General features: G+C 40.3%; 2 protein-coding genes across 2 annotated transcripts in view; one reads left to right on the forward strand and one right to left on the reverse strand.

Annotated features, from left to right (window-relative positions):
• Nucleotides 1-304, reverse strand: part of WDR76 (WD repeat domain 76) — a 67,213-nt gene extending 66,909 nt beyond the window's left edge. The window contains exon 1 of the mRNA XM_059913415.1: nucleotides 281-304. The gene's annotated coding sequence lies outside the window, so the exon portion shown is untranslated. The remainder of the gene's footprint in view (nucleotides 1-280) is intronic.
• MFAP1 (microfibril associated protein 1) lies at nucleotides 27-13,180 on the forward strand. The gene is made up of 9 exons (XM_059913418.1): nucleotides 27-245; nucleotides 3,759-3,978; nucleotides 5,122-5,251; nucleotides 5,770-5,957; nucleotides 6,480-6,588; nucleotides 6,691-6,851; nucleotides 8,526-8,685; nucleotides 11,426-11,515; nucleotides 11,612-13,180. Exons 1-9 carry the CDS (start codon nucleotides 167-169, stop codon nucleotides 11,792-11,794), a joined length of 1,320 nt encoding a protein of 439 aa, XP_059769401.1. The 5' UTR covers nucleotides 27-166; the 3' UTR covers nucleotides 11,795-13,180.
• Nucleotides 13,181-13,321: the final 141 nt, after the last annotated feature.

The following is a 13,321-nucleotide window of genomic DNA, read 5'->3' on the forward strand; positions in this document are numbered from 1 at the left end:
GGTCGCGTATTTCCGGTTTTTCTAGCTCAGCCGTAAGAGGTGTTTCTATCGGTGGCGCAGCAGTGTACAGTGGCCTTCGGGGAAGAGGTTTTTTTCTGTTAGTTGACGTTGTTCTGTTCAGTTTGGAATCAGTCAAGTTTTGGGAGTCGCTGCCGCTGCCGTCAACATGTCGGTCCCAAGCTCACTCATGAAACAACCGCCCATTCAGTCTACGGCTGGGGCCGTCCCGGTTCGCAATGAGAAAGGTACTGTGCTGAGCGGCTTTCCACTCGGATCTTACCTCTTTCCCCAGCATATTCCAAACCTATCCCGGGCCCACCACCTCAACCCCAGCGACCCTTGCGAACTTGCCCCCTATTTCTTTGACTTTCCCCATCAAACGGGCATCCAATCGCGTTGCTTAGGGGAAAAAAAAACCACTTCCGTCTCATCCTGTTACTAGAGCCTGTGTGCTCTCTCCTACAGCAAGCACCCTGTTGCCTTGGCCTCCACCAATAAGTTAGACTAATAAATATAGTGAATGCCTGCTGTTTGCAAGGCGTTGTGTGGGATACAATCTCTCTTTTGTTATCCATAGTCAGTTTATGATGCTTTTATAACTTACCGTTGTTAATTACATGTCCATCTTTCTCTACTACATCATAAGCTCATAACCTCCTTGAGGCAGGAACTCTGTCTTATTAAACTTTTTATTCCTTCAACCAACGCAGTGCCTGTATTTGTTAAATTGAATACAAAATGGTGTAAGACAGTGGTGTTAGGAACTCATAGTCTACTAGATGTGAGATATGCAAAAAGAGGCACATTCTAAGCAGGTGTACGGTCTTTCGCATCTATAATACCTGTCACATAGGTGATATAAACGAAGTGCTTAGGGAGGGCAGAGAAGGAATAATTTCTTCAGATTGGGGTATTTAACTTGATCTTTAAAGGATGGGTGCAGATGGATGAAGGAAAACTGTACCTGTTTGGGAAGTCAGACTGAAAAGAGTTTTTTCAGTAAAGTATTTGAAAAATATTGTCAATTCTTTTTTTTTTTTTTAAATATACGGTGCCTATCCTTGTGCAACCTGCCTTTTTTTTTTTTTAGACTCAACATGTTTTTTGAGAAGTATTCTTTGAATACATGAAGATCTTATTCATTCATTTTAACTGCTTATGAGTTCCATTATATAATTAAACCACAGTTTGCTCCCTGCTGAGGGACAGTGTTGTTTTGTTATTTTTTCTCCTGTTACAAACAGTGCTTAAACATGTCTCTTTCGTGCACTTGTGTAAGAATTTCTCTAGGGTAGGGTGAACCTACATTGACACATCATTATCACCCAAAGTCGGTAGTTTACATTAAGGTTCACTCTGGTGTTGTACATTCTGTAGATTTGGACAAATGTATAGGGACATTTATTCATCATTATGGTATCACACAGTATTTTTACTATGCATTTAAGGTTCCTTCGTATCTTTTCATGGCTTGATAGCTCTTTTTTTTTTAATTGCTGCGTAATATTCCATCATCTGGATGTACCACGGTCTATTTACCCATTCACCTGGTAAAGGACATCTTGGTTGCTTACAAGTTTTGGCAGTTATGAACAAAGCTGCAGTAAATATACGTGTGCAGGTTTTTGTGTGGACATAAGTTTTCAACTCCTTTGGGTAAATACCAAGGAGTACAATTGCTGAATCATATGGTAAGAGTATGCTTAGTTTTGTAAGAAACCACCAAACTATCTTCCAAAGTGGTTGTGCCATTTTGCATTCCCACCAGCAGTGAATTAGAGTTCCTGTTGCTCCACATTCTCACCAGCATTTGGTATTGTCAGAACTCTGGATTTTGGACAGCCTAATATGTGTGTTGTGGTATCTCATTGTTTTTTTAATTTGCATTTCCCTGAAGACATATAGTGTGGAGCATCTTTTCACATGCTTATTTGCCATCTTTATATCTTCTTTGCTGAGGTATCTGTTAAAGTCTTTTACCTCACCTTGTTCTTCAGAATTGTCTTGGCTCTTTTTGACCTCCTGTTCTTCCATATGATTTTAAAATCAGCCTGGGAACAGCTTTTAATGAAATTGCATTAAAATTATAGATCACACATTTATCGATCAACTCGGGCACAGTTGCCAACTTCTCATCCTTGAACATGATATATTTCTCCGTTTATTTTGATCTTTTATATCTTTAAATACAATTATATATTTTTCCTCCTAAAGGCCTATGTCATTTGTTGATTTATTCCTTAGTATGTTACAGATTAGTTGCTATTGTAAATAGTATTTTTAAACTGTATTATCTAATTATAGGTAGCCGATGTACAGGCACATTTATTTTTATCTAACGTTTATCCAGCATTCTTCTTGAATTTTTTTTAACTTATCTGTTGGTTATCTTGTATTTTCTACATAAGTAATCATGTAGTCTGTAAATTGTGGCAGTTTCTTCCTTTTCAATTCTTACCTTTTATCTCTTTTTCTTTTCTTATTGCGCTAATTAAAACCATAATATATATAATGTTGGTCAGAAGATATGATAGGGACAACCTAATGATGCCCACTGTTTTTTAAAGGAATGCTTCTAATGTTTTATCATTAAATATAATGTTTGCTGTATCTATTGTTAGATTATGTGACTTTAAATATATAAACTTTATTTTTTTAATTTTTATTTTGTGATTTCTCATTCTTTTTTTTAATATTTATTTTTTTATTTTATTTATTTTTTTGGCTGCGTCGGGTCTTAGTTGCGACACGTGGGCTCTCTCATTGAGGCACGCGAGCTCAGTAGTTGTGGCGCGCTGGCTTAGTTGCCCTGCGGCGTGTGGGATCTTAGTTCCCCAATCAGGGATCGAACTCGCGTCCCCTGCATTGGAAGGTGGATTCTTTACCACTGGACCACCAGGGAAGTCCCATAAATATATAAACTTTAAATAGTATATTACTTTTTCCCCTGTTAATTTTCTAAGGTTAAGCCATGCTTGTAGTCCTGGGCTAAATCCTGTTATGTCACTATAACTTAGAGGGGTTTTTTGGTTAGTTTTTACACTGCCTGAATACATTTGCTATTACGTTATTTAGTATTTTTGTATATGTTCATAAGTGAAATCCACCTAAAATTTTCCCTTGAATTGTACAGTTTGGTTATTCATCTTGTAAAATTTGTTGGTTAGTTTTCACTGATTTTCTGTTCACTGGAATTGTTGGTATTTGTAAAACACAGGTAATCTACTCTTGCAGGTTTGATAGCACATAAGCTAAAAGAAAAGAAGGTAGAAATAAAGATTATAAGATTGCGTTATATGGTAATTTATAAAGGCTGCCACGGAAAAGTCTCGAACTAAAAGAATGAGCAGTATTTTAAGTTTATAGTCCCACTTAAGTCATCCTTACTGTGTGCTGGGCACTATTACAAATAATTCGCTTAAGCACATAGTTGAGGTGGAATAGCATGAATTTGTGTTGGAGGTAGTCTCCCTATTTGGGGGGACTTCTTCTATTGTTTCACTGCCCACCTTCCTCCACTTCATTGTACCCAAGCTAAGCCTCATTATCATTAGTGTTGGTGTTCACAAGAAGGCCTTCGCATGACTTGGCCTTTGTAGGAAAACAGCATTAGATGAGTAGATGGTTGGGTAATGGCTCTCTTCTTCTCCTGCTTGGACTATGGTTTGCCAGGAATACAGGGCTCTACCTGGAAAGGCCAAGGGTTGAAGGACATTGGGAAAGAGGCTACTGAAACATAAGTTATCTTTCTCACCCAGGTGAGATTTCGATGGAAAAAGTGAAGGTAAAACGTTATGTGTCGGGAAAGAGGCCAGACTATGCCCCTATGGAGTCCTCAGATGAGGAGGATGAAGAATTTCAGTTCATTAAGAAAGCCAAAGAACAAGAAGCAGAGCCTGAGGAACAGGAGGAGGATTCATCTAGCGACCCTCGGCTACGGCGTTTGCAGAACCGTATTAGTGAAGATGTGGAGGAGAGGTAATGACTAGGGTTATGTTTCCCTGGACCTGAACCCCTACAGGTTAATTAATAGGAACAACAGCAGTAATAGCTAATACTTGAATAGTACTTACTACGTGCCAGGCACTGTTCCAGGTATATTACATTTACTAATTCTTGTAATCCACATAATAACCTTATGAGGTAGGTACTGTTATCCCCATTTTTACAAGTGAGCAAACAGGCACAGTGGGGTTAGGATAATAACTCATTAAGGCGATGGAAAACACAGACCGTTGGTTGGTTTGTTGAGGAGTCTTTTTAGCACAAAGATGTTTTATAAAATTTGAGAAATTTGATTTTATCCATGCATTTATTCTAAAGGCCAATGAGGAGAAATGACACTGATGAAGTAGGAAAAAAGGACTGATGTCAGAAAGGGAGCCTCCCAATGAGGGATTTTGTGTATTGTGTATTGACTGAGACATTACCTTACAGAGGAGGCCAGAGGCCCCAAACTTTCACAGTTCATATTGTCTCAGGAGTTTTTTCACAGAGCCCTGGGCCCAAACAATTCTGTTTATTTTATTAAATAGTTAGATCCAAATGATTTAATATTTATGTCATAGCAACTTAGCCACTTGAAAAATATAATATGTATAAAAGAAAAAACATTTTTATTTCATTTTTACATAACCACAGTTACTTACTACTGGGGTTTGCGTGTCTCTTGGGCACTGACAACTTCTCAAACCTTAGAGTCACATTGGCACTGTCACTCATTTCCTGTTGCATATTGACTTTCATGCAGTACTTGCTTTTTATCACAGCAGCCCAAAAACCCAGTTTTACTAAGATATATGATTGAAAGGAAACATAGTGTGATATACTGTTGAAATTGTGAACTACCTTGAGCTTTAAAATATATCCCAGTGCACCCATCTATGTTTGTTGCAGTGCCCCAGGGTGCCTCAGCATACATGTAATGTTTTGGGTCCAACTTGACTATTTGTTCTAACACTTTGAGTTAGTTTCTTTAATCTGCCCCTCAGTTTCCTCATCTCAAGACTTCAGTGCTAATAAAAGCAAACATAATGTCCAGGTGCTCTGTGACTAAGGAAATGTGGTTGATGCCCCTTCGTTTTTGTGAGGTTGGTGTTACACTTGGACACTGTCTTTCAGATTGGCTCGACATCGGAAAATAGTGGAACCTGAAGTGGTTGGAGAAAGTGACTCTGAAGTGGAAGGAGATGCTTGGCGCATGGAACGAGAAGATAGCAGTGAAGAAGAAGAGGAAGAGATTGATGATGAGGTATAATTTCGGAAAGTGGGAAGTTCTTTCTGGGTACAAGAAGAAGTTAGAGCTTGTGCTCCTTTGATGAGGCCTTAAAGGCACAAGATATCTGCTTTTGGCAGAAGTCTGATCCAGTGTTCCCTGCTTATTGGGGATAGGATTGAAATAGAATGGTACTGAACATAAAATAGATAGCTAGTGGGAAGCAGCCGCATAGCACAGGGAGGTCAGCTCGGTGCTTTCTGACCACCTAGAGGGGTGGGATAGGGAGGGTGGGAGGGAGGGAGATGCAAGAGGGAGGAGATATGGGGACATATGTATATGTATAACTGATTCACTTTGTTATAAAGCAGAAACTAACACACCATTGTAAAGCAATTATACTGTAATAAAGATGTTAAAAAAAAAAAGAAATAGAATGGTACTAAGTTGCATTTACTCATATCAGAATTTGTTGAGCTTGATGAGGTTAAAATAAAAAGACATCTCAGAGCACAGGCCGATTAGCTGACTGGCTTGGACATGCAACTTGACAGGAAATAGAACGGCGCCGCGGCATGATGCGTCAACGAGCGCAGGAGAGAAAAAATGAAGAGTTGGAAGTCATGGAGGTGGAAGATGAGGGACGTTCTGGGGAGGAGTCAGAATCAGAGTCTGAGTATGAAGAGTACACAGACAGTGAAGATGAGATGGAGCCTCGCCTTAAGCCAGTTTTCATTCGGAAGTAAGTATCTCACAAACCAGGCCTGAATCCTGGAAATAATTACTGCTTTCCAGATCTGAAGATGGAAGCCTCTTTTCTCTCTCACGCTCTTCTGAAATGTAAGCACCAAGTAAAAGTCTTCTGCCCAGTGTCCCAACTCGGCAAGGTATTTGCTGAGGAATATCTTGTTAGCAGGGAGACTGAGTTTGTTTTCACATCTCCTTTTCCACTTAAAGGAAACATACCTTCCAAGGTCTTATATTCTTTTAAACACAAAATCAAGCTTGAAGAGCAAATTCCTATTCCTTTCCTAATGGCTAGAAATCCTACAGTCCAGCAGGTTTCTTGCTATTCAGGCAATTCTCAAAGATGAATGGAATTTTGATGCTCTGAAAACTGGGAATGACTTCCATTTTTGGCTCTTTGCAAATAATAGAGCCAGAGATTGTTGGGCTTTGTCTGGTTTGGATGGGACTTAATTTAGGGGAACAAAGACCTCCACTCTAAGGGCTTTGGGTAATTAACAGGACCTCTGTGCTGTAGGAAGGACCGGGTAACAGTTCAGGAACGTGAGGCTGAAGCATTGAAACAGAAGGAGCTGGAGCAGGAGGCCAAACGCATGGCTGAGGAGAGGCGCAAGTACACACTCAAGGTACTGGGGGTAGCTGTGAGGATTGAGTGCAGGGAGTTGTGTGTTTAGGTCTGTCTGAGGAGAGTAAGGAAGTCTAACATTTGAACTGTTCTCCTTATCCAGATTGTAGAAGAGGAGACCAAGAAAGAGCTGGAGGAAAACAAGCGGTCCCTGGCTGCACTGGATGCACTCAATACTGACGACGAAAATGATGAGGAGGAATATGAGGCGTGGAAAGTTCGGGAGCTGAAGAGAATCAAGAGGGACAGAGAAGATCGAGAAGCGTGAGTAATAGGATGGGCCTAGAGTTTAATACCACTGGTGGGACAGGTTCCTAGTAGGGTAGCTCTGAGGCTCCACACCTACTGTGAGTTCCATTCTAGCTTCCTTTAGGGTTCCTGCAACTGGGTGGGTTCCCCATACATTGGAATGTGGCTTTTACAATAAAATCAGGGAAAAGAAACACATTTTGTCCGTGTTTCTCCACGATAGAGTGCCAGCTGATACTCCCTTTAGTAGTTTCCTAGTAGACACACACAAGTTACTCACTGTAATCAGTTATCTGTTGTTGCATAACAACCCAACCCAAAAGTAAGTGACTTGAAACAATTATTTCTCACAATTTTGGAGGTTGGCTATGCAGTTCCTCTGCTGATTTCACCTGGGTTCTCTTATGCAGTTGCGTCCAGCTGGAAGATTGACTGGGCTTCACTCATGTGTCTGGTAGTTGGCGCTGTCAGTTACGATGCCTCACTTCTTCTTCAGTAGGCTAGACTAGTTTCCTTACATAATGGTCTCAGGGCAGCATTCTAAGAGGGCAAAAAGGTGGAAGCTGGCAAGGTCTTTTGAAGCTCACATGTCATTTCTGCAAAGGGACATGCATACTGTGAGGGGAAGAATTTGTGGCATTTAAATAATCTACCACAGTCACTGTGTTAGAGCAGAATCATTTCTGAGCTGCATCACCCATTCCTAAAAATTACTAGGAATGAGAGAGGGTAATCCCAGATTGTAATCCCTCAATAGAAGACTCTGTCCTCAGCCTGCAGTTTCTAAGGTTTTTATCCTGGGCTTTGAGGAGTCCATGTACCCTTTAACATTGTATGAAAAATTATGTGTTTATTTGCATTTTTTGAAGAAAAGGGATCTATGACTCTCCACCCCAAAAAAAAGGTTAAAGTCACGCAGTTTAATTAATGAGGGTGATCCTTGGTTTGTGACATATAAGCACATTACTAAAGAAATACCAGTAAACTCTTACAGAGTTATTTGTTTTTTTAATATATAAATTTATTTATTTATTTATTTATTTTTGGCTGTGTTGGGTTTTCGTTGCCGCACGTGGGCTTTCTCTACTTGTGGCGAGCGGGGGCTACTCTTTGTTGCGGTGCATGGGCTTCTCATTGCGGTGGCTTCTCTTGTTGCAGAGCACGGGCTCTAGGCACTGGGCTTCAGTAGTTGTGCACACGGGCTCTAGAGCGCAGGCTCAGTAGTTGTGGCACACGAGCTTAGCTGCTCCGCGGCATGTGGTATCTTCCCGGACCAGGGCTCGAACCCGTGTCCCCTGCATTGGCAGGCAGATTCTTAACCACTGCACCACCAGGGAAGTCCCCAGAGTTATTTTAAATTCTGATTTTTTTTTAAACTAAGAAGGCTTTTTAGGGAAGGGAAATTACTAATGTTATAAAATCAAGCAGTGGTAGTATGTCTAAACCTCAAAAAGGCTAGAATCAACTATCAGAAGTTTGCAAAACCTGGTCTTGCGAGCATGCGAGCATAATGAAGACTACCGTCACCCTCTTATTTATTGAGCTCCCGATCTTGATTCCTAACAGGTAATAACTAGAATTAATGAAGGTGAATGATGGTTGAAAGGAGGTGGGACTGTGTCATATTCAGATAACTGGGTCTTTCTGAAGCTAAAATGATACTAATAAATAGTTTTGTTCTCTGGACAGGCTTGAAAAGGAGAAAGCAGAAATTGAACGCATGCGAAACCTGACTGAGGAAGAGAGGCGAGCTGAGCTTCGGGCAAATGGCAAAGTCATTACCAACAAAGCTGTTAAGGGCAAATATAAGTTCTTACAGAAGTATTATCACCGGGGTGCCTTCTTCATGGTAAGAAGTGAAAAGAGAATGGGAAAATGGGGCAGTAGGAATAACTCCCCATTTCCCTGGTCCTGGGATGTTATTTCCACTTGCCAGCGGTCAACTTTCTCATTTGCTTTTTGCCTCTGAAGAATATAAAACCAAATAGAGGAAAGCATTGGCAACAGGATTTTAGATGTAGCAGCAACTGTTCTCTTCCGGCCCCAGCTCTCGGAAGGAGGAAATGATGTAATAGAAGAATTGAGGAACTGAAATAGAGAGTGATCTATATAGATACTAGACTGGGTTCCCCAAATCACTTAAATATCATTATCCATAGCTGAGTGAGAAATTTTGGTTATGAGAAAACCAGGCTCTGCAAAGAGCTTTACATTAACTCATGTTTGGGTGGCATAAGTTTAATTTACTTCATTCTGAGCTGACAGAAAGTGACTAATTAAGTCTAACCAAAAAAATTGTTAATTATCTAACCATTATGTGTAATGCCATCATCTTTGTTCTTCATATAAAAACCAAAGTCAAAATATCAGTCCATTAACCCTGTATAAAGTGAAAAGGACTTCTTCCAAATTATTTGGGTTAACACTCGTGATAATTCCTTAATAGAGAGATAGCAGGAAAGGGAACGGGAGAATTGGTTACATTTATTACTCTAATAGCATGTGGTTTGTCAAACTATTTCCTGATGTTAAAGAAGTTCTTATCAAAAACTAGACTAGCTTTTTCAAATGCTGTATAGCAAACCTTAAATATCCCTACTGCAGCTAATTCCTGCCTTTCACTGTAGAAAATTTTTAAAACTTCACTGGAGGATTCCTTACTCCTCTCCCTCCTTCAGTCTATCTGCTCAGCAGGAAATGTTTGCTTATTATGTAGTTTTCCAGCCCATGTAGTTTTCAAGATAGGAGTCAGTGGAGATTATGAATTACTTCTTAATACTGCTTCAGAGTCATAAAATATCATTGCTTAAGCATTTCAGCAGCTTTAATAATCAAGCTCCTTAAGGAAGCAGTGCATTGCTGACTGTGATACATAAGGAAAGGTTTATGTGAGAGTCTTTTGGTGCACATACTCAAATATCAACTCTTCTCATTTGGACAAGGAGAGTGAAGTTGAAATGGCTTCTGAGATTAAATGAGGGACTCTCAGACTCTAACAAGGAGAAAAGTTGGTTTCATGAAACCTGTTTAATTGTCCTACCTTTAAATTGGCCTTTCTATAGCTGAAGGGAAAAGATTACTCTGAAAGTATGTTTGGTTAAAGGACTCAGCTCTTCCATGAAACTTTCCTTAACCAAAATGGTACTATTTTAATTCTTTCAGCACATATGTTTATGATCTGTATCATAACATTATAGTCTTACTTATATGTTGATTTGAAACTATTCTCTATAGTATGAAGGGTACTGCTGTTTAGCACAGCTACAGGTTATATAATCCTTGCCCTCAGAAGGCTTACAATCTAATAATAGAGCTAAGGCAAATATCTACTGTAACATAAGGAACAGTGAAAGTATTAAGGGACTTCCAAAGAGAGAGGTGTTACATTTGGTAGAAGATTGAAAAGGGTAACATCAAGGAGGTGACAGTTAAGATATATAGACTTTCTGGAACTTCCCTGGTGGTCCAGTGGCTAAGGCTCCACACTCCCAATGCAGGGGGCTCAGGTTTGACCCCTGGTCAGGGAACTAGATCCCGCATGCTGCAACTAAAAGAAAAAAAAGATCCTGCATGCCGCAACTAAGGATCCTGCGTGCTGCAAGGAAGATCCCACCTGCTGCAACTAAGACCCAGTGCAGCCAAATAAATAAATAAATCTTTATTTAAAAAAAATTAAGATGTATAGACTTCCTGACATTCAGGGGTAGGAAGACATTCCATGTAAAGGAACAAGAAATGGAGGCAAAAAGTATCATCTGTAAAGGCAAGGAGTAGATTAAGGCTACATAGCATTTGGCCTTGACTAGTACACAGAGGAACTGTGCTTATTTAATAAAGTAGAGAACCATTGAAAGTTTTTGAGCAGAACAGAGGTATAATGAGAGTTGTGTTCTAGAAACATTAATCCCATGAAATGTGTAAGATTGATTGCAGGGAAAAACTATAATAACCCAGGTAATGAGAATCTAGGTAATTGAGAGAATGTTAGTCCTATTAACAGAAGTTAAGTCAGGAAGAGGCTGATTTAGAAAGGTTAGGGATACAGTTTTCACTTTAGATGTGAGTTTGAAATCCCAGAATACCCAAGCTAAGATGTGTATTGGGCAGTAGATGAATCAGGATTGGAGATTTGAGAGGCCTGTACGAAGTTGAAATCATGTGAATGAACATGTTGAGTGCAGAGAAGAATATAGCCAACCTTCAGGAAATGTCTACACTTAGGAAGGAAAAAGACAACACAAAGGAAAAAAAGATTATCATCTCCTCAACTAGATGTAAGCTCTTGGTTCAATAGGTTCAATACCCTCTGCTTTCTTTTTATCCCTTGTTGTAAAATTTAATAAATCTGTAGTTTGAGGGACTTCCCTGGTGGTCCAGTGGTTACGACTGTGCGCTTCCACTGCAGGGGGCACGGGTTCGATCCCTGGTTGGGGAACTAAGATCCCACATGCAGCACAGCACGGCCCAAAAAAATTAATTAATTAAAATAATAAAAAAGTAAAATGGTTTTAAAAAATGACCTCTAAAAAAAATTTAGTTTGAATATATGAGAAATAAAACCAGAAGACTGATAAGACTCTTTCCTACAGGATGAGGATGAAGAAGTATACAAGAGAGATTTCAGCGCACCTACCCTGGAGGATCATTTCAACAAAACCATTCTTCCCAAAGTCATGCAGGTATGGGGTACCTTAATGACATGAAAGAGAAAAGTAACGTATTGAGGGCTGTGACATGATATGTCTGGTGGTATAACTCATCATCTATCCTAACAGGTCAAGAACTTTGGACGCTCTGGTCGTACCAAATACACCCACCTCGTGGATCAAGACACCACCTCCTTTGACTCAGCATGGGGCCAAGAGAGTGCCCAGAACACAAAGTTCTTTAAACAAAAGGCAGCTGGGGTACGAGATGTATTTGAGCGGCCATCTGCCAAGAAGCGGAAAACTACTTAGAGTTCAACTACTTATTCTTCCAACTGTGGGACACAAGAGGAAATCTCAGCATCTGGTCCTTGATTTGTTTTTACTACTATTTACATGGCCCCTGTATCCAGCCTGCTGAGCCTACTGCCATACTTGTGACACTGGGCAAACCTAGTCTTTGAAGGTGCTTTGTGAGGTTTGGACTCATGCTGAGAAACCTGCAGAAAAGCACTGTCCAGGTAGGATTAGAGGCTCCCCACTTAGGACTATTTCTGAGAACTCTTCAACTTCATTACTGCTCTGGCTTCCCATATTCACTTGGGACTATTCCAGGTTTCTTTTTCCAACCCTTAGCTTGGGTTAGAAAAACGGATGGGCATGTAAGCAGACAATGCATTACTTCTACCGTACAGGAAATCTAAGCTCATTGAAACCTGTTCTGCATTTTTGGGGTAAATTTTTCTAGATGAACATTACTTTTTGATCCATTTATGTGTGTGTGTGTCAAGAAATAAAAGAATCATACACCAAGAGGTTTTTTAGCATACCAGAAATAAAATGTGCAGGCTGACAATTATCTACCTATTAACTAAAATAAAAGACAGCAGGGAATTGCAGGCAAATGATGTTTCACATTTTAATCATCCCCTTTGATCTCAGAAACCAGCACAGATGCTAGACAGGCTGTATTGTAAGTGGCACCTAGATTTATTCCATGAGCAAATGTGTATGTGGTTGTCCTTGCTGTCTAAACTGTAGCTGTATATAGAACAAAACAGGACACATGAAATGAGGAATCCATGTAGCATACTAGTGTCTTCTCCTTGCCCAGCTCATATATCGAGGGCACAGTGCTGAGTTGCAATGTAGCGACAACATGCTAGACGTCACTGGCAGAGTTAAATTTTTCCATTTAATATTTACCACATGACCACTGTGCATGTGGCAGAGCATTAGGAGTCCCAGGGGTTATAAGGAACGACATTTAACCAGTGGGAAGACTATCTCTAAATTGCATTAAAAAATGAGAAGGGGGGGACTTCCTTGGTGGCACAGTGGTTAAGAATCCGCCTGCCAATGCAGGGGACACGGGTTCGAGCCCTGGTCCGGGAAGATCCCACGTGCTGCGGAGCAACTAAGCCTGTGTACCACAACTACTGAGCCTGCGCTCTAGAGCCCACGAGCCACAGCTACTGAGCCCACATGCTGCAACTACTGAAGCCCACGCGCCTAGAGCCCGTGCTCCACAAGAGAAGCCACTGCAATGAGAAGCCTGTGCATTGCAACCAAGAGTAGCCCCTGCTCGCCACAACTAGAGAAAGCCCGCGCACAGCAACGAAGACCCAACTCAGCCAAAAATAAATAAATATCTTTTTTTAAAAAATGAGACAGGCAAGGTCTTTTCACAATCTTTAAATGCCCCACTAGAAGAATCACTCATAAATCCTGAAATGTCCTAGAATAAAAATACGAGTGCAAATAATTAATATGAAGTCACTTGTATGTGCCAGAAGGAGATACAATCTAAGAATTATCCTAGAGCCAAAATGAGAGTGA

The sequence above is a fragment of the Balaenoptera ricei genome, chromosome 2, assembly GCF_028023285.1.
Source record: "Balaenoptera ricei isolate mBalRic1 chromosome 2, mBalRic1.hap2, whole genome shotgun sequence".
Classification (NCBI taxonomy): Eukaryota; Metazoa; Chordata; class Mammalia; order Artiodactyla; family Balaenopteridae; genus Balaenoptera; species Balaenoptera ricei.

Bases quoted from the DNA above. Each gene is read 5' to 3' on its own strand.
- MFAP1 (XM_059913418.1), top strand. From the start codon at position 167: ATGTCGGTCCCAAGCTCACTCATGAAACAACCGCCCATTCAGTCTACG. The intron at 5,958-6,479 runs GTAAGTATCTCA...TCTGTGCTGTAG, and splicing joins AAGCCAGTTTTCATTCGGAA to GAAGGACCGGGTAACAGTTC. The intron at 8,686-11,425 runs GTAAGAAGTGAA...TCTTTCCTACAG, and splicing joins ACCGGGGTGCCTTCTTCATG to GATGAGGATGAAGAAGTATA.